Source organism: Camelus bactrianus, chromosome 3 (assembly GCF_048773025.1).
Source record: "Camelus bactrianus isolate YW-2024 breed Bactrian camel chromosome 3, ASM4877302v1, whole genome shotgun sequence".
Taxonomy (NCBI): Eukaryota; Metazoa; Chordata; class Mammalia; order Artiodactyla; family Camelidae; genus Camelus; species Camelus bactrianus.
The window spans coordinates 49,064,694-49,085,589 of record NC_133541.1 but is presented as its reverse complement, the minus strand read 5'-3'; the positions used below and the strand labels follow the sequence as shown (position 1 = coordinate 49,085,589).

General features: G+C 42.6%; 2 protein-coding genes and 1 non-coding gene across 11 annotated transcripts in view; 1 reads left to right on the top strand and 2 right to left on the bottom strand.

Moving 5' to 3' along the window:
• MRPS27 (mitochondrial ribosomal protein S27) overlaps positions 1-20,896 on the top strand; it is a 116,261-nt gene that overhangs the window by 81,331 nt on the left and 14,034 nt on the right. For 4 of the 8 annotated variants that reach the window (XR_012504782.1, XR_012504781.1, XR_012504780.1 and 1 more), the window contains exons 9-11: positions 561-703; positions 2,799-2,969; positions 9,016-9,159. Coding sequence is in view for 3 of the 8 variants with exons in the window: in XM_010949309.3 (XP_010947611.1) it covers positions 561-703; positions 2,799-2,969; positions 5,491-5,730 (554 nt within the window). In the remaining 5 variants the exon portion in view is untranslated. Of the gene's footprint in view, positions 1-560; positions 704-2,798; positions 2,970-5,490; positions 6,744-9,015; positions 9,325-9,366; positions 16,141-20,896 lie in introns of those variants that run through there. The other 4 variants (XM_010949309.3, XM_045512376.2, XR_012504783.1 and 1 more) reach the window with 3 other exon arrangements.
• TRNAS-AGA (transfer RNA serine (anticodon AGA)) lies at positions 1,105-1,177 on the bottom strand. Its single transcript has one exon. It is a non-coding gene; the product is annotated as a tRNA-Ser (tRNA).
• The window catches only part of MAP1B (microtubule associated protein 1B), a 93,995-nt gene continuing 88,560 nt past the window's right edge, over positions 15,462-20,896 (bottom strand). For both annotated transcript variants that reach the window (XM_045512375.2, XM_074359525.1), the window contains one exon: positions 15,462-19,882. In XM_045512375.2, coding sequence (XP_045368331.2) covers positions 19,727-19,882 — 156 coding nt within the window. In that variant the 3' untranslated portion in view covers positions 15,462-19,726. The remainder of the gene's footprint in view (positions 19,883-20,896) is intronic.

Below are 20,896 nucleotides of genomic sequence, written 5' to 3'. Positions count from 1 at the left end.
TGAAGTTCAAATAGAGGAAAGAAGAGCAAAGTGATTTTTTTTTTTTCATAATGATGATCAGTCGGCTGTTTTGGAGCATTTTGAAAAATGTCAACCATTTCCTAGCAGGGAAAGTTGTCAGATGTTGACAATATTTTCACTGTAAGAAAGTTGCAGAATTTCTTTTTCTGAGGAAGATTTTATTCTTGAAACAAAAATAATATTTCAGTCGTTTGGCTTGTTCTGTAAGGGTAGCTCCTCTCAAAGGCAGATATCACAACCTCTAAGTTTCCCTCATACCTCCTCATGATAATCTCCAACAGTCCAGGTGAAAAAGGAGAAAAATCACTTCACACAGCTTTATATTGAGAAGTGTATACATTGACTTTTCCCACATTTTTCATCATCCATCTGAAGTGTCTCCATTCACTGGGTGGATGAGGCGCTTGGTCTTGATTTGAAATGATCCTTCTCTGTTTCTAGACCTGCAGGTGAATATTCACTTGTGCCTTTGAGTCCTCCATCTCAGACGTAGTGAGAAGCCACGGCTGAGCCCCCTTCATTGTCCTTTCTGGCCACAGGGAAGGTGGAGTTGCAGCAAGGGCTGCGGGCTGTGTACCATAACATGCCTCTGCTGTGGCGACCAGGCTACCTTGACAGAGCCCTTCAAGTGATGGAGAAGGTGGCCTCCTCCCCAGAAGACGGAAAGCTGTGTGGAGAAGCAGTATGTTCCCCGGCCCTGATTCAGTGGGATTTGCCGTCTCCTGTTCCTTCTAAGTCAGGCTTTGAGTTTGTTGTCACTGTTTTCTCCTTCCCTCCTGCCCCTACTGTGTCTCTGTAGAATCATGTACTTACGTCAGTTGAAAAGGAATGAAAAACCACAAACATTCTCAATGTTACTGACAAAAAGCACTAGAAAATAAGATTAATGTTGATTTTATAGCTCATTATCTGGGAGGAAAACTGAAATTCAAACTGAGTTCAGTAAAATACTGTCTAACCACCCCCCCCAACAAAATAATAAAATCTCAGTAGGAGCTCAAGAGAATTTAAGATAACATTTTAAATTCTTTTTGTTTGGTTTGGTGGAGAGGAAATTAGGTTTATTTTTGTATTTATCTTTAATGGAGGTACTGGGGATTGAACCCAGGACCTTCTGCATTCTAAGCACATGCTCTACCACTGGGCTATACCCTCCCCCTCATTTTTAATTTTTGGCGTTTCTATATCCTCATGTAGTCCTGGGAGACTACCTACCTGGCAGTTTCCCCTCCATAAGAGCTCTCAAGAAATGAATTTAGAGACCAGAGGTGTCATCATCTTTTTTTCCTTTCCTTAAGCCATTCTGTGGTGAATGCATGGTACTGAGATCTGGACCAGATGTTCCTTTCAAAGTTCTAGGCGTTCACTTTGCCTAGACTGGGAAACTCTTCTCCCACTAGCTTCAAAGCTCATCCCTCTTGGTCACCTTGGGCTCTTGACAGTACATACGAAGTTACTAGACTCAGGCTGCAGAAAGTAGCATCTTACAGCCATGGGACAAGCCTTACACTCGATAGGGAGCCACAGTGTTCGCTCTTGTTTAATCAGCTTTTGTAGTCAGAGTGAGGCCTAGAAGGACATTAGTTGTTTTGTTAACAGGGTGTAAAAGTTAACTCTGAGCTACTTATTTGTTTTGCCTTGACCCTGATCATTAGGATTCACCCCTTGACTTTCATTTCAGTCACAGGATACACAAGTCTGGTCTCTATACTGGCTTTGTATACTGATGTCTGGTGAATCATTATGTTCTTTGCCAGACATTTATAACAAAGCATATACATTTAAAAATATATGTTCATGTTTTAACCCTGCTGTAGTCAGTACTGGTGATTGAAAACACAAAATTATACATAAATGCTTTGCCAGGGGAAGTATGCCTTCCACTTTGAGCCAGATTTGCATTCTTTGTGCTCTGACTTAATAGGAATGTGATTCAGATGTCAGGGGAAATGGGTATGTGTCAGGTTTGGTTATAATGTATTAGTGGCATTGAAAAACCTTGGAGTATTTTCAGGATTTTTGTTCTGATGTGACATGGACAGAATTAATCAGTCTCCATGCAGGAGCTAATGCCGACCATGAGATTGTTTCTGTCCCATCTCTGATGATTAGGCCCTCTCTGGTTCGAAGGAGGTTGGCCCAAAATGAAAGTGGTAGAGGAGAGGGGTCAAAACACAAAGAAACCCTGTTCTATAATTTACTTACTTTCTAAGTCATAGAAGTCACCTGTTAACAGTAAACTTCACATACGCCTGTCTAGTCTTTGTCAGCAGCTTGTATAGATGGCGCTGATCCCTAATTTATGGCACCCTTTCTCTGAAGGAGGCCCTGCCTAGATTCAGAGGCCTTACCTTGCATTCAGAGTGGCCCGTTGTTGGTTGTGGTCTGTAGTGGTTTTTCTTTCCCTTTCTCCTAATTCTAAACCAATTGAGGAAGAGAGAGATGAAAGAGGGAATACTTTAGTGCCCATCAAGCATAATTCTTGGCTTCCTACCTGGTTGATTAAAAGTGAAATCAGAAGCCACTGTGCTGATTCACTTATACAGATAATTCTGAGCTTGCTTATTTGTTCCATTTGTTTTGTACCAAGTTTTCCATGCTGTGCTACAGGGTGTAATGTAAAATTATATAACCGTGTCTGTTTCCTATGATGTGATAAGAGAACTCTTCTCGTGATTTTTTTAGATCCCAGTGTTCCTTTCCCTTCTCCAGCCTCTCTTCACAGTGCTTTTCAGGCCATAGGATGTTTAGCCCCTGCCCCACTTTCTGCTCCGCAGCTCGACGTGCTAGACAGAGCGCTGAAGGCTCTGACCGCTCCATCCCCTGGGTCTTCAGAGGAGCAACCCCAAGAGGGTGAGGAGGGCCTGCGGCCAGAAGAAGTCCTGGAGCAGTTGGATGTGGAGGAGACTGAACAGTCCAAGCTTCCCCAATACCTGGAACGATTTGAGGTGAGTCGGAGCACAGTTGAGTCCCCACAGCTGTGCGTTAGACATGCTTCTCTGCTGTGGTGATGGACAAGCAGTCCTTTAATAATACATCAGTGTCCCACACAGGCATAAAAACTGACATCAAAAATCACACTTTTATTGTTCACAGAGGAAGTGGTCTTAAAAGAAACAAATGGAATTTTTATGCTCCTTTTTGTGCTTGAGCAAATCGGTCAGCTTTGTTCCCCAAGGCAGCATATCATTACTCACTCATCCCTGAGGTGTGCTCAATGAGCGGGTAATAGCTTGGCTTCTCGTAGCAAGCATCTGACTCCAGCCCCGGTGTAGAGGATCTAGGCATTTCTCCATATTGCACTGAACCTTCATGATCACTGGAAACCCAGGTGGAAATCACAAAGCCCCATCTGAGTATGATGGAGGTGAGACGCAGGCGTCTTCTCTTACTCGGCTTGGTGATGTGTGCTAGGGCCATGGGAAACGCGCTCTGTACCACACGGACGATGTAAGTGTGTTTCCACTGTTGGTTTTCGGACAGCCCTGAGCACTCAGGCTGCCTTTGGTAGCTTTCAGCTGTACGTCCCAAAGTGCTCTGTGATCAGAGTCAGGGAGGGGAGCCATGTTCAAATTTTAAACCGTTGGCCTGTTCCTTGCTGCATTTCTCATCTGCTTAGCACAAAGCAAAAAAAAAAAAAAAAAGTGCTGCCTGAAGGAGAATTCATTGTATGAAGCAGAAAATGGGAAACCATCCCAGCTGACCCACTGTGTCATTTTGGGACAGAGGGATGTACACTCTGCCAGACTATTACATTTAAGTCTTTGCAGTAATTATATTCAACCAGCTCTGGGAAACCCAGTTCCCCGTATTCTCATGAGGGTTCCAGTACTTTGAGCAGCTGTTTGTCCTGCTACTTCTGTAAGGTCACTGCTCAACTTCCCTCTTTTATAACTTAAAAACTGAGAAAGGAAGGTTAATCGATGTTTTCAGGGTACACAGAATTAGCAGCTAAGTTAAAAATTTACACACCCTTTCTTTCCTCTTAACTTTACCTAACTTTGCAGATTTAGAAAAGCTGAGAAACAAAAAAATCTGCTTGGCCCATAGAGTATCATTCACTATATTCTTCTTGACCAAGGCTGCCCCACCTCTCCTAAAAATTACCTAATTTCTTTCTCTTGTTTCTTACATATTTAATCTCGGAGAATAGAAATCAGTGCCTCCATTAAATTCTCAGGCCTCTCTCTTGCACAGTGCATTTTTATTTTTAATTCAAAAAAGAAGAGAGACCAGTATTTCTTGACTGCCAGCTGTGTGTTAGGTGCCACCACATTTCATTTCTCCTCACCATAGCCCTGGGTGCTAGGTACTGCTCCCCCCGTGTTACATGACACTGAGGCTGGCGGAACCTCACCCATAAGTGACTGACTTTGAACACAAGTTTGCTGACTCGGAGGTGAGTCCTTATTCTGGTGTCCCAAGCTTTGAGGTCTCTTTGGCCTCAAGCCACATGGAAAGTGGTATCAGAAATAATTCTCATTTTACACTTTTTCTTCCTGGTACCTGATTTTTATTAGTTCCAGGTAATCTGGGACTCATTATTATATGTCTGACCCATGACACTAGGCTTCTGGCCACTCCTTGAAGCCTATGGACCCTTCCTACCTCCCAGCGCCCCTGCCCCACGCCACTGGAACAGGCCTCATCACCTATGCCAGTGAATTGCGTTTGTTTGTGGAACATGGGGCGCGTGGTATCTGCTACATCTAGGGCCGTAAGGGGGTCTGTGATGACCTACATCTTGAAGCACTTCAGTAGATTAGTGTTTTTAGTACTTTACTTCTCCAGAAATGCAATACTGACCAGATCGAGCTGCCATTTCATATGCAGCCATAAGCAGTCAGGATGTCAAGGCTGACCCCCAGTGAAGCTCAGTGGGGGGGAAGCTTGTAACGGCGCTTCTGGGAGCTGCTTATTAGCATGATGCTGTTAGTAAGGAAGCCTTGACATGGTTTCCATCTGTTGAAAGGAATACTAGTTAGGTAAACATTTCTCTGTTCTTCAAAAGGACAAGCTATGGATGGGCTTCCTCCATTTTATCAGCTGCTTCTGCCATTTCGTTTGCATCTTAGGGTTCTTTGTTCATAGAGTTTGCTGCTTGGTTTGGTGCAAGTCAGAGTGGAAATGTAGGTTTGTTTTCTTGTGCAGTCTTTGTGGTTTAAAACCAGGAAATTACACAGGGAATCACAGCATACGGAGTTTCATTTACCGTTTGTGAGTGAATGGGGAAGAAATCCCACGTGGTGCATCTGAGCAGAATTGCTGGGCTGAAAAAAAAAGAAGCAAAAGCTAACAGTGCCTGCATGAAAGGCAGCATGACAGGTTCCCAGCAAAATACCTTTTCCCGTGAGCAGAATGTGTGGAGATTTTGCAAGAGACTTAGTCTCTTTTTTCTTCTTTGTATTCTTCACCTGCCTACCCCTCCCATGTCTCCCTTTTTTCCCCCCCCTCATTTATTTCCAACAGACCTTACATTCTAAGCTACAGGCTCTGGGCAAAGTTGAGTCAGAAAGCCTTCTGACCCTGACCACCCAGCTTGTCAAGGAACAGCTCCCCACCTGTGAAGCAGAGGACATCGCCGCCTACGAGCAGAAGCTGCAGCAGTGGCATCTGGAACGGGTACACCTGATTCAGAAGGAACAGGAGCATAGGGAGAGGGCAAAGCAGGAGTACGAGGCTCGAAGAGCAGCAAAGGCATCTACCTAACAAGCCCCACAGGGGCCTCAGGAACCTCACTGGACCCAGCTCAGGAGTCACAGATTAATGGTCACCATGACGGCAGCCTCGGCTTTGTCCATCCAACCTGCTCCTTTTCTTCAAACAGACCGCCTATGATATAAAAGCCACACTGCTCCACATGTCAGGCCACTGTGACCACCCACCCAGATGCCAGGGAGGCTGTGGAACCATGAAAGTGGCAGGTGGTCAGACTGAAACCACCAGCCAAATACCTTAAATGAGGGCTCTCAAGGCTTATAGTTCCTGGGGTACAGAGATCAATTCTGAGCATTGAAAGCCACTGATACCTAGCGATGGTAGTGGGAGAAGCCATGGATGAAGAGTCGAGTCTCAAGCACAAGCTTTTGAATGGTGTCTGTGTCCCCAGCCGATGTCATCTGCAGTCCCGACGCCTTGTGCCCTTAGTCTCCTCTTGGGGGTGTGCTCTCAGCCTGAGCCAGGTGTGGGATGCCCACACATCCCCACTTTCCCCTTCGCCTGCATCCCACCCTCCCAGACCTGAACTGGGAGAAGTTCACTCATGGAGCAAACACCAGCCCTGCTGGCTTTTGAATTTCAGGGACCCCTCAGTGGAATTTTCAGAATAAAGGCTTTTGAGGAGAGCTGGCCCAAGCTCTGAAGCCTCCCTGGCTTGGCTTCCACGTCATGTTGGAGTGACTTTTTCACGATGTATTGTCTCATCTCCTCATCATGTAGGTGAAGTGAGTCTTCTCTGTACACTCACATGCGCACGTACAGCTTGTGAACACGTTTCAGTTAGAAGTTGGAACAAAGGAGAGATGGGCTGGGGCTTGCACGTGGCGATACGAGTGATTGTAAAACTGACGGGAGGTGGACAATTCCCCTCTCAAGTTTCCCTGTGAGATGGGTCAGGGCAGCTCTTGCTTGCTGCGTGATTTTGCCCTAAGTGTAGTGATGTACTTCCACGCAAAATTGTGCTCTGTCTTCAAGAACCTGTGGAAATAAATGTTCTGGGATCATTTTGGTGTTTTCTTCATCTTTGGGGGAAGGGAGGGAGAGGTAGGGAATTTTATGATTACTATGATTTTGAGGAACGTATTTTCAACCCTCCTCTGTGAGACTGTGGCGTTTGTAGTAGTAATAATCACCATCACAACCACTAACATTCGTTGAGGATTTACTGTGCAACAGCAGTCCTACAAGGGAGGTACTATTATTCCAGTTTTGAATGAGGAAACTGAAACTAACTCACGTGCGGTCTGGCTCGCCCTGCCCGTCACCCTGCGTGTCACCTCCGTGCATACCTGCAGTCAGCATCCCACACAGGGCCTGAGCCTTGCTTAGGCAGAGGGTCATGACCAAAAGTTGGTTCTGGCATTTTGGTTTATAAGGGGCAGGACTTTTTCAGCCACTCCCTTATTGTATCACGAGGATGGTTCAAGATAAGTCAGAAGGCATCTTTCATTCAGTAAGTTAACAGCCACCACGCGTGAGGCATCTGGTTGATACTTGAGCTCACAGTTTTGCCTCCGTCTTCCTCCTCATCTGTCCCTGTTGCACTTAACACCCAGTCTTCACCAAGAGAGACCACTTCGCCCCTGTGTTGCTGCTCAGCAGGAGTTTCATGCTCCCTGCTCCTCAGATTTCTTCTACATGTATGCCTCCACCTCCCGTGAGCTCTCCCTTTTGTGAGTCTTTCCTCAGTCTCTCGTCTCCTGAGCTAGAGGATACCTTCCCACCTTCCTGGATGATCACAAGAGCTGACCACAGTTGTCCTCTGCTCATTTCAGCAATATCACCATCTGTATTTCTTCCACGTGGATGGAGAAACTGCCATCAGTACCCTGGCCTCTAGGCATGACTTTAACTATAAGAGATCACCTCTCTAGCTGACCTACCAGAGTCATAGACCTCCAGCCTCATATCACTAATTCAAGATCTTAGAGCCTGAAGTCCATTCTCGCAGTCTTCCTTTCTTTCATCATTTGACTCCTGCCAAACCAGCCCTTCCCTTACTTCCTGCCCGCAAACCCTTAGCCTTTACCCTGTCACTCAAACCTTCGATCTCCAGAATTCAGACCCTACTTGCCTTCCTTCCAGCCTGGGCCCCACAGTTGGCCATCCTATTGGTATTCTCATTAGCATCTCTGGTTTCTTCTCACTCCCTTTATCTAGGCCCACTTGCCATCTGTGGACCTATATCCTTGGAGCCGCCTGTTATGGGTTGAATTTTATTCCCATCCCCACCAAAAAGTGTTGAAACACTGACCCCAGTGCCTTAGAGTCTGACCTTAGTTGGAAATAGGGTCTTTAACCAAGATAAAGTATAAAGAGGTCATTAGGGTGAACCCTGATCCATTATAAGTGGATCCATAACGTCATTAAAAGGAGAAATTTGGACACAAAGATAGTTACAGAAGGAAGACAAGGTGAAGACACAAGGAGAAGCTGCCAACATGAGTGGTGCATCTGCAAGCCGACACCAGAAGCCAGAAGCAAGGAAGTGTTGTCTCCTGGAGCAAAGAGAGTGTGACCCTGCTGGCACCTTGATTTTGGACTTCTGGCCTCCAGGACTGTTCTGTTCTTTTAAGCCACTCAGTTTTTGGTATGAACTTCGTTACAGCAGCCCTCGGAAACTAGCACATTGCCGTTTGTTTTCTTCCTCCTTGCTTCTGACCCACTACGTGTGGTGTACAAGGTTGTAATGTCATGCTGACTGATTCCTCTACAGATTTACAGCTGTCCTCTTCAACTCAACAGTTCTTTCCTTTCTCTTTTACTGACTCTCATTTTTACCTCAATAGCTTTTCTACTTTGCTTAAGCCCCAGACCCTGGCCCCCAGAACTGTGAGCAGATATTCTTGCCTCCTACTTTGTCTCAAAAATGTAGGCCACATAGTCCAACCTCAGTCTCCCTCGTTCCTGCCTTAACAGCTCTCTGTCCTTACCCGTTCTCTTCATCTTCCCTTCTGTTTCCAAGTGATAGGTGTCCCCACCCTCCTTTCAAGGTTAGGCTCTTCATTTGTGACCTGGCCTGTTCCAGAACCATCTTCCCTTTCCACGTTGCATCATCTCTACTGATTTCTTCTTTCAAGTCTACAGTCTTACTCAAGCCTTTATCCTGCCATCAATCAAGTTCTTACCCTGTCATTCTCCTTCCTTTTGTCCCCAAATTTCTTAAAAGGGTGTCTCCACTCACTGACTAGTTGCTGGTTCATTAGACCCTGAGACTTGGGCTTTCGCTCTAATGTGTATCAACTGCAATGACCCTTTCCCCTCTGCTCTGTTCAGCACCACGGACCACCCCCTTAGAAGCTCGGTGACTACAGCAGACAGTCTGAGTCTGTTCTGGCACTGCTTTCCTGTGCTCATGAGCATTCATGTGGCACATACTGCGTGCTGGGCACCATAGACAGTGATTTGGAGGTTACACAGGTGAGTAGACAATAGACCCTACCCTCAGATAACATTCTAGTGAGGGAAAGGGGGCAGGCACATACACACCTGTCAGTGCACAACTAAGAAGTAAGTATCATTAGAAACACGAAGTGATGGGCGTGTTCACAGGAAGAGCACTTCAAGCCCGGAGACGGGAAAAGGTTTAATGAAGGGAAATCATCATTTGCTTTGTGCTTTAATTAGTCACACAGGTCTGCCTCAAGCTGTCCGGGGGCAAAGATGGTCCTCTTCTTCCCCTTGGAATCATGTAAAGTAGATGTTCAAGAGAAATTACCTGAAATTGAAGTGAAATGAACAGCCCACACCCACCCTGCACCCCTCCCTCTCCTAAAAAAAAAAAAAAAGGAAGAAGAAATAGAAGAAAAAGAAAGGCAGAGTGGTAGTAAAAGAAGAAAAAACAGTGATGAGGTACAAATAGCTTACTTTCCTCCTCTTGTGGCTGTGTTGTCTTGGCACCAAACTTTACACTTTTGTTTTCATACCTTCTAGCTGGCTGTGGATATCAGATATGTGTGTGGGAAATTTGTCAATTTTACAAGTAGTCAAAGGTCTTGAAAACTAGTTTATCAATGTTGTTTTTTCACTGTAAATGAAATAGCATCTAATGAGTCCAGGGAAACTGCTTAACCTCTTACAGTGCACAGGGCAGCCCTGCAGCAAAGAACTGTCTGGTCTAAACTGTAAGTATTGCCAAGTTGAGAAACCCTGGCCTACAGTAAACGAGCAGGGCATCCACAGGAACTTTTGTGGTGATGTAGATGAGACCCAAGAATGATATTTGTGCACACAGCTCATCTGTAAGTGGTCTTTCTTATGAGGGCTCGAAAAATCATTAACATTAGTTGTTTCTTGTCTAGCTGTGTATGAGTATAAAATATGCAGTGATACAGAGTGGGCCATTATCCTTCCTAAACAAAGACCATATGGAAAGCCCATGTGAATAAACAGTGATTTATATGATTTTTTTTAATTGAAGTATAGTTAATTTATAGTCGTGTTAGTTTTTAGCGTACAGCAGAGCAGTTCAGTTTTGCACATATATATATATTCTTTTTCATATTCTTTTCCATTATAGTTTGTTATAAGATATTAAATATAGTTCCCTGTGCTATACAGTAGGACCTTATTGTTTATCTATTATATACATAGTGGTTTGTATCTGCTAATCCCAAACTCCTAATTTATCCCTCCCATTTCTTCTTTGGTAACCATCAGTTTGTTTTCTATGTCTGTGAGTCTGTTTCTGTTTTGTAAATAAGTTCATGTGTGTCATTTTTTAGATCCCACATATAAGTGACATCATATATTTGTCTTTCTCTGACCTATTTCACTTAAAATGATAATCTCCAGGTTCATCCATCTTGCTGTAAATGGCATAATTTCGTCCTTTTTATGGCTGAGTAGTATTCCAGTGTGTGTGTGTACGTGTGCGTACCTCATCTTCTTTCTCCAGTCATCTGTTGATGGGCATTTAGGTTGTTCCCATGTCTTAGCTATTGTAAAAAGTGCTGCTATGAACATTGGGGTGCATGTATCTTTCTAAATTAGAGTTTTTTCTGGATATATGCTTAGGAGTAGAATTGCTGGATCATACTCATAAGTCTATTTTTAGTTTTTTGAGGAACCTCCACACTCTTTTCCTTAGTGGCTACACCAGTTTGCATTCCCACCAACAGTGTAGAATGGTTCCCCTTTCTCCACACCCTCTCCACCATTTATTATGTATATTTTTAATGATGGCCATTCTGACTAGTGTGAAGTGATACCTCATTGTAGTTTTGATTTGCAATAATTCTAATAATTAACAATGTTGAGCATCTTTTTCATGGGCTTATTTGACATCTATATGTCTTTTTTGGAGAAATGTCTATTTAGATCTTCTATTTTTTGATTGGGTTGTTTTTCTGATACTGAGCTGTATGAGCTTTTGTATATTTTGGAAACTAAACCCTTGTTAGTTGCATTGTTTGCATATATTTTTTCCCAGTTCATAGGTTGTCTGTGGTTTATATGATTTTGCCATCTGGGGGTATGTTGCTGGGATGAGGAGTCTTAGGTTCCAAAATGAAGCTGCAGTGATGTGACCTCACCTGAGTCAGCGGAACCCTACACCATTGCGCCCAGTTGCATGGCTGAGGAAGGGATGAAGCCTGAAATGGGCTCAGAGGGCTTTGGCTTTAGTGAATCATAAAAGCAGAAAATGTGGCGTGATTGTATGCTCGTTAAAAGGTTGTTGATAACATTCAGAGCTGAACTTTTTAAACTGAAAATGATAAATTTTAAAATCTTCAGAAAATGGGGAAAGAGGAGTGCTTTTCAACATACAGTTATGTCAGGAAAATTGCCTTTTATTCTAAATAACAGCTTCTTCACTTGAAAATTACTTTTTCTTTCCCCATTGATTTGGCCTTTTGCTGACATTGCATGCTGCTGTGAGGATGTTATTACCTGTCTGGTAACAAGGAAGTCGAAAAAAGGATGGTGGCAGTGCCCCCAAGAGTGTGGTAGTTACCACTGGGATCTTTGTTTAAAACAGAACAGTGACACTTGCACTGTGTGTTTATTATGCATGAATGTGAGGATTCCAGATGTGAGTGGACATGTTCAGAAAATGGTTTATTCTTCCAAAAAGAATCTAAACATAAATTCCATTGTGGGCTTTAAATGCTAGATTAAGGACTTTGGGGAAGATTTATAAAAGGGACATTATATCTTCTGATGTTTCCAGTGGTAAGAGAGTTTGCTTGCTTTTTTGGTTTCCATGATGCTTCATCTCTGCAGAGTTCAGCATTTTAATTCTTCCAATGCCCCTTGAGTAAATACGTGGAATCGGATAGGCAAGAATAGCCATGAAAAGTTTCCTCCAGTGACAGAATGCCGGGCCACTGCTGAGTGTCAGTGTCTTCCAGGCTCTGGCTGAGGAGCAATCATGTACCCATCTTGATTACACAAATTATACTTAACTCCTCTCTGTGAATGCCCATTCCTACCTAATTTAATCGTACCTAATTAAATAAATCCTCTCTAATCCTTACAACAGCCCTGTGGGGCAGGGTTCCTCATTTTGCACAGGAGAAAACTGAGTTTTGTGACTTGCCCAAGGCCACACGATAAGTGGGACAGTGCTTGAACCCAAGTTTGCATGATTCCAAACCTACTTTCAAACAACTACACCATATAATCACTGTGTTAACCCAAGACTAATTATGTTCATTCATTCGTTCAGTCATTCAACAGATATTTATTGAGTATCTACTGTGTGTTAGGAGTGGTTAAAATAGTCACTGAGGATGCAGAAGGGAACAAAATATAGGCTAAGATCCCTTCCCTCACAGTGTGTCTAGTCTACGGAAGGAGACAGATAATAGTAAGTATATATATGTCACGCGGTGATATGTGATACGGAGTCAAAGCCAGGAAGAGGAAAAGAGAGGGCTAGTTGAGCGGTGAAGGTTGCATCCTAACAGGGTAGTTAGGGAGGCCTTCCTGAGAAGATGACGGTTTGAAAAAGACCCATGAGAATGAGGTGGAGAATCATGGAGTCACCTGGGGAAAAGCATTGTCAGCACAAGCGCCAGGGCCCAGGAGGGCAGCGGGAGAGGAGCCCAGGGAGACAAGGGGTAAAGGAAAGGATGGGTGGTGAAGGCCCCTGGCCTGTTAGTAAGGACACTGGCTTTTCCTCTGAGAACCCATTTGAAGATTTTGAGCACAGGACAGCATGATGTAAGCTAAATTTTCTGAGGATTACTCTAGGTTAGCTGCTGTGTGCAGAGTAAACTTGGAGGGCAAAGATGGAAACAGGAGGCCAGTTAGGAGGCTACTGTGTCATCCAGGGGAAAAATGACTGGCTTGGACAAGGGTAGTAACCGTCAATGTGGAGAGAAAGGATTAGATTGGATGTGTCTTGAAGGTAGAGCCAGCAGATATGCCGACGGGCCAAGATTTTTGACGTTAGCAACTTGAGTGGTGTAGTTGCTATTTACTGAGTTAGAAGAGCCTAGGAGGAGAAGCAGTTTGGGGAAATCAGGAATTTATTCGAGGGCATGTTAAATTTGATTTGGAATATTTTAAAGGTCCCTACTGAACATCCAAATGGAGCTTTTAATGGACAGGTGGATATATGAGTTTGGAGATCAGAGAGAGGTAGACTGAAGATAGAAAATGTAAAAGTCATCAGTTTACACATGGCATTTAAATCCATGAAACTGCATGAAGTAACACGCACTATTGGTTTGAGTGGCATATAGTTGAAACCATGAAATAGAACTGTGCCTATTTTTTACGGGGCGATCACTCCATGGACAAGGCCTCATGATGCTCCAGCATCTGTGAAAACATTGCCAGTAACACCTTCCCACCCCCTAGCCCACCCCCACCCCCACCCAGAGAATTAGCCAGAAGAACCACTCCTATTAAAGGAGCCGAGTGTGACCATAACTCAGTCTGCATATATGGCTCCAGTGAATTTCCAAGATGTACAATATAAGATCAAAGAGGAAACAGTGGGATCCAAGATTATGCAAGAGACCAAGAATTCATGAGTCAAGAGTGTGTTGAAAGGTCATTGTAGGGACACAGAAAGGCATCTTAAAATGAGCAATGCATCTAAAAAGAGAAAGAAAATGTAGTCATAGTATCTCAATGGACCTTTGTTGATTTGCCTGCAAGATAGGAAAAAAGAAACTGAAGTAGAGCTACCTTGATGCAGGAAAGGAGCAGCTGGGAGGGGATGTCCTCCTGGTCTCTACTGGGCCTCAGTCTGGAGGGAGTGGGATCGAAACACATGGAGGGGTTCAGGTAGGGTGACCATCTGTGAGGGCTTCCCTGGGACTGAGGGGTCTCCTGGGACATAGGACTCTCCATACTTAAACCAGGGCAGTCCTGGGCAAACCAGGATGGTTGGTCACTGTACGTTCAGGCCAGAAAGACTTCCTAGAACTGAGTAGTTGGACAGTGAAATAGAAAACAACTTGTTTAAGTTTAGTCTGATAGATGTTTTTAAACTCTCTTGGTGATGATTTTCCCACCTTGAGTTCTCACATGTTGGACCCTTTAATTTCTGGAGGGATTTCAGAATTCAGGCAAATAGTGACTTCTAATGGGACCCGTCAACCAAGCCCCATGGCTTGGAGGCACAGTATAAGATCAAAAGGAGTGTAGGCGACAAAAGGATATCATTATGACTCAGGACAGGCTGCAGTGGCCTTTAGAGGCCAAAGGACCTCTCTGAAGACAGACAGGAGGTCTGTTGATCGAATGATCACGGAGGCACATCTGTGAACTGAGTGAATTGTGAATTCTGGGATTTGAGGTGCCGAGGCCTCCCACTCTACACTTTGCCATTCTGAGCAGTCTGGGCATCCCAGCATATCCTGAGCCTTCATGTCTGCTGCTGCCTCTGCCTGGAATTTGCTTTGTCTAACACACACCCACAGACGTGCGTGCACCGGGTCTCAGTTTAGACATCAGTTGTGCTTTTCCTGTGGTCACCTAGACTCACCCTTAGATTTGAGGAGCCCCAGTCACCACATTCAGTTAGGGCAGCACTTAGGTTTTGCTCACCTTTAAACCCCCATGCTCTTACCCACTGCTGGGTATAGAGTAAATGTGCAATAATCGTTGAATGATTGAGGGGAATTCTCCTTTTTTATTATTATTTGTCGATTCTTTCCTAAACTAGGATGTGAGTCAGATTCCTAGATGTGAATCAGATCCACAGCATATTATGTTAGTTATATAGAGTTTATTCTATAACTGAGCAAAAAATCAAGAGGGTGATGGCTTTGTAGAGCCCCAGAAAGTCAGCTTTGGGAGGGACCATCCAGTTTGACCATCTTGTCAAACACTTTAATTTTATAGGTAAGAGAAGAAATTCCAGATGGATTAAGTGACTGAGGTCACACAGCTGGGTGTGGCAGAGCTAGGATTAAACCTAGTTTTTGGTTTATACTGTGATTTAATAGGAAACCCTCCTGATACCCTCCTTCAACTGCACTGCTCTGTGTACTTTTTCTATTTTAAGCAATAATTTTAACTTGTCTCTTTCTCTGATCTTTCAGTTTCTGTCTGTAGATCCCAAGGTCCTCTAGGGCTTGGCTGTAGACAACAGCTGTAGAAACAGGGCCCTCTCAGCTGCTTGCCGAAAGCCAGGGAGCCCTGAATAGTACACGGTCACCCCTTGTGAATGAATGCCCAGACCCCCAGTGGGTGGAAGACCCCCAGTTCCCAGTGAGCCCAGCTCAGTAACACACAACAAAAGACAGCACAGCACACACACCAACTTTTGCCACTTTTGTATTTTATTGTGGAACTGAGTTTTTTTTTCTTTTACATCAAATATCCTCAATGGAAGAGGGGATATTGCACACAAATATCATAAAAGCACTACATATTACTTTCACTGGAAACTAATTTTCTACATTAGATATGACTGGATAGGATAGAAGTGATGCAGGATTATAAGACATAATACCATACACAGCTGCAGACTGACACAAACACCATTCAGAACAAGAGAGAGGAGTGGGAGGTGCTTCTCAGCCGGGCTCAAGACCAGGTCCTTCCAGGCCGGAAGGAGGGCTGCACGCAGCACAGTAAGCGTGACTCGAGGGCTGCAATGTGTTCTCGAAAGGACAGCCCGGTCTTGGTGCCTCATCTCCACGGCTCCTTTTTGGGGAGCTCCAAATGAGTGCAGAGAAGCTATTTATCTTTTTCCCTTCCTTTTCAGTTTTTGATGCTGCCTGTTAAATTAATAAAGTCACAGATTTTTTTCATAGTAAATAGTTTTAATACCAGGTGAATAACCTAATTGCTTTCAAAGAAATGCTCATCCCTAGGCTGCTTTTGGTGTGTTGTTCAGTTGGTTAAAAGATAAAAGCTTATAGTTCCTTTCAAATGGAAACAGGATCTTTTCTTCTAAATCTGAAGTGCAAAAAAAGGTACTAATCTAACTCACAATATCATCACTGAGCAAGAACCTCCTGTGACAGGTGACTAAAGAGAGGCAAGAAAAGCAATTTCAGAATTGTAGAGCAGCTCCTGAGAGCTGCAGTTTGGTAACAGAGGGAAAATGGAAAGTGGTAAAATTTCCATTAGCAAATGATTAAATCTTATTAAATGAGTATTGGAAAACTCCTAAACTGTGTAAGCTATTGGAGACACTTAAAACATTCATATACACTGGGGAAACCATTCACTATGATATGTAAGGTTAAGAAAAAAAATTTTTTGAACTCCATGGAAAATGGCATTTAAGGGGGGGAAGGGGCACAGGGAGGGTCAGTCATTGTATCCAGTCCCACAAGACTGAGAAAGCATGCATAGGGCCTGGGGTTTGAGAAAGAGGGTAGAATTAGTTAAAATCGAAAATGGAGGATCATCTCTAACATTTAGTTTCTGTAGAATTTTGTTTAAGAATACTACCAAAAAGGTCACGATTATGAGTGCTATCTCGATGGAATCCCATCATTTAAACAGAATGTAAAATTCCTTCCACTCACATATTCAATCTATATAATTGGATTAAGTAATCAGTATGAATAAAGCTCCTAGAAGTCTGTGTCAATCTTTAGCTCTCACCATGAATGTACATGGTACATTGTGATGGCTGTTACTAAACTAATTGTGTATTTATGGAACTAGCAAAATTAGGTTAGTCACACAGGTAGGAAAGGTGTCTGGAAGGACCGGAGCAACCTGTAATGTAAATGTTGGTCTTCCTGGTATACTCAGGCTCTGTGGTCATCACTGAGGACAATGGATGGAGAAAGGTACTGATCTATTTCATAGGAAGAAGAGCCAGCTGACCAGTGACAGCTTTTGTATATTTTTCCCATTAAATCCCATAGCAGAAAAAAAAAGAAGGAAAAAAAAAAAAGAGTGGGATAGAATGGTTATAATTGAAGACTGGCTATAATTCTCCTAAATGTTTGGTTTTTTCCTTAAAGCAAAATAATATATATGTTAAATAAATTTAATTTGGGATATTGGAAAATAATTCCATCTTCTATCAAAGAAAAATCAACCAGAGGTCTGGATTTGGCAAGAAGGCTAGAAATTTGTTTCTCTTCTAATGCATAATGTGGACCAACTTAACAACTAATCATTAAATAATTACCTTGAGTATCTTAGGTTGTCTCATAAAATACATTTGAAGTAGATGAGTTTATACTCACTGAAATCCATTTTTGTCACAATGAGTTTTCCATTGTGTGTTCACTTTTTGTACCCTTAATCAATGTGCTGTTCTTAAGGACTTCAAAGAAATAGGGTAATAAATAAAAGCTGCATTTCTAGAGAAGCCTAAAAAAAATAGAATATTAATTTTTTTTTAAAATTAAACATTTGAAAATGTAATTCACAGCATTAAGTAGACTGCATAGGTCCTCAGTGAAGGGACCCTGAAGAAGCATTGTTTAAACCCTCATAGTAGTTAGCAGTGCAAAACACACACTTACCAGACAAAAATAAACTAAAATGTTAATTTTGAAATAAATAACTAACATAGAAAATAGAACGAGGTGATTGTTGACTACTCCACAGATCTTAAGAGTCTGCAGGAAACGCATCGTAACAGAGCCCAGCGCAGCTGTCACTGAGAAGTTTGCCACATCTGAACACCGGCAGCATTGACCTGCAACTTGAAACTTGACGTCAGTTTTAATCAGGCTTCTCAGGTTCATAGTTCAAATGATGACAATGATGGAAATGATCTCTGAACTCTATGTGATGAACCATAGGAGTTGGGAATTCATTTGCTTTCAATGTATTTTTCTTGTATTTTTAAATTTTTTCCAGAAAAGAAAATCCCAAAGCAAATTTTCACTAGGGTTCTTTGAATTTGTCTTGGCTCTTTTACCTCATGGTTGAAGATCTTGAAAGAAGTACGTAGGGTACCACTGGGTGATATACTTGTAAAGGCTGGAAAAGTAGCCATTCTCCCCCACTCTCAAATAGCACAGTCAGATTTTTGTTATGGGAATCAAGGGGTGGGAGGTATCACTATTCCTGGTAGTGACAGGCTTTTAACAAATATTATTACTGCAATATCAGACTTCAATCTCACCAGAACTTCAAAAAACATTCATTGTTTTTGTCTTACAAAACACTTTAAAAAAAAAAAAAAGACTGTCACTTGAAAATTTTCTTTGCATTTGCCTGTAAATGAAAACATTTGTTAAAAAGTTCATCTATGAAAAGTTCTCACATATCTAAAAAAAAAAAATTCTTCTGTACACTTGTTCCATAATTATGCTGAAATTAATGGAAAATTAAAAAAAAAGCCAATGTAAGACAATTCTGTACACTTGCTGAGAACCTCTTCCACCATTAAGATTCACTGTTTTCCCAGTTGTGATCATAAAAGCCGTTTCAATCTTGAATTTGCAGTAGTAAAGAAGCTATGAAAGGCTTAACTTGTTTGGCTGAGGGGCCTGAGGTGGAATTCAACACGCAATGCTCAGCATCAAACTGTTGCACCAATCAGGTAAGCTTCTAGTACCCCTCCCACACGCGTACACATGCTCCTTGAACTGGAGTATCTATAATCCTACACGGATGTTTTATAAACTTGCTGTCTCACATTAAAAAATAAGTGCATCAAGTATCTTTGTACATTCAAGTCACTTTCTAAGGCAAATTGTCTACCGTATGTACTCCCAACTGCTTTGGTATTTGCTTGTTAATTGGGGTGGACTTGGGTGTCTCCGCATGCAGGTTAATTGACTTAGTGAACTAACGGTGCACAGATGCTGGGAGCATGCCTTAGATCAGTCTACTCGTGTGTCTGAAGAGTCTGAGAGTTCTGAATGGGGTTCAAACCACTTGCATGTCTAGTCTACACTCACTACATTATGTCAGTGTGCAGCCTTCAAACTGAAGGAGCTTAATTAAGGCGTGAAAAATCTCACATGCCCTCATAACAAGTTCTGTTCTTTCTGTTTTCTTCCAGCCAACTTGTTTTGGTAAATTAAGACCCTTTTTGATGACTAAGACTGACACAATTTGCAAACTCTGCCTGTGCAGACTAAGAATATGCAGACCTAACTTGGTTGTTTTCTCCTCACCCCACCCTGCCCTCTCTTTCTCTCTGGGTATCTCACCAGCACTCTCTACCATTACATCTCCTTCTCTTGCATTCTGTTTCCTTCTCATTCTCTCTCTCTCTGTCCTGCATTCCCTCTCTTTTATGTGTGCGCTCTCTCTCTCTTTCTCTCTCTCTCTCTCTCTCTAAGACAAATGCCTCTACTTAGCAGAAGTCAGTTGGGTTTGCTTGTGCATGGTTTCCAAATGTTCAGCAGAGATGAACTGGGGTAGGTGATTTTGCAGTAACTCGAACCCTAGTGTGGGAATACTGTTACTTCCCTTAGCAATCAGCAAAAACTGAGAAATATTAGTGACTTGTATCACCATGACACAGTATAGTGTTTGGCAGGTAACAGTTCAGCGACTTATTTAGATGAATTGACTTTTTTAGAAAAGGTGGTTTCAAATTGAATTTCTGGAAACAAAAGTTCAGATCCTGTGGCGTGGCTGGTCTTGGTTTTTACAGTTCAATCTTGCATGCAGGGAAGGATTCATCTTGCATAACCACTGTGCTGCTGCTTGCTAAAACCATGATGTTGAGGTCCTGCTGTTTCTCATGGGTCTCCTGGTACCATTCCCTCATCACTTCTGAGTCATGAGTCGGGATCAGGGTCACCTGCAGGGAGAGCAAAGATAGCTGTTCAAGGGCAGAGCCAGAACTCTGATTAAAAAAATAGAAGAATAAAGTTTTTTTTTTTAAGAACAATAAAGTTTTAGACCACTAGAAAAGGGGCAAGAAAGGAAGATCTCTTTTCTTAAGAAATGCAAAGGACTTTTCAACTTACATCTTCTAGGAGCCAGAATAAAGCTGCAAAAAAATTAGTTTTCTGGGGTGCTGAAGACTGGAACCAAAAGCAACTAAAGACTAGTCAGTTAATTCATCTATATTAATTAATCTTTGGTTTTTCAATTCTTTAATGAAGAAGGGCTTCAGTTCAAGTAGAATTTCTTATATTTCCTTTAACACAACTGACAAGTTTTACATTAAAGATATTGCAATATTTAATCCAAGGAACTTTAGTTATTATTGCAGCTCAAAGCCCTGTAATTGTGTGTAACTAACATTACATCCTGAGAACAGAGATTTGTATCTTTAATTCGTGGGTGTGACTGGGGACAGAGGAGTGGGGTGGGTGGGTGGGTACTGGGTTAAATAGTAAGAATTCCATCTAGTATTCAGTAAGAGGCCACTGGGTGCTTCTCATTAGATTTCATTTGATTAAATAACAAGTATTTAATGTTATGCAAACACAGTTTACTAGATGACTGTGCAAAACCATAAGTAAAACTCAGATAAGCAAAAATCAGCTGAAATAATATGAAGTGGTTTGTGGCCAGTTACGACGTTTGGGAGTTGGGAGTGTCCTGTAAGGGCCCGCTTTCAGCAGTGGTCCTCCTGCAGAACCTAAGGTAGACAGTCGGTTTTCTAAATGGCCATATTCCTAGCTCTGAAACACAAAGGAGTAAAGATAGTTCCTGATCAGTTCTCACATGGAGATATAACCACTTGGTTACACATAGATTCTTGGTATATTAGGGTAAAGGGCAAGTAATCTTGGGCCCATTCTGCAGAGAAATGAATTAAGCTTTAGGGTGGTAAAGTGGCTTTTCTCCTCCAAGTCCAGGGTTG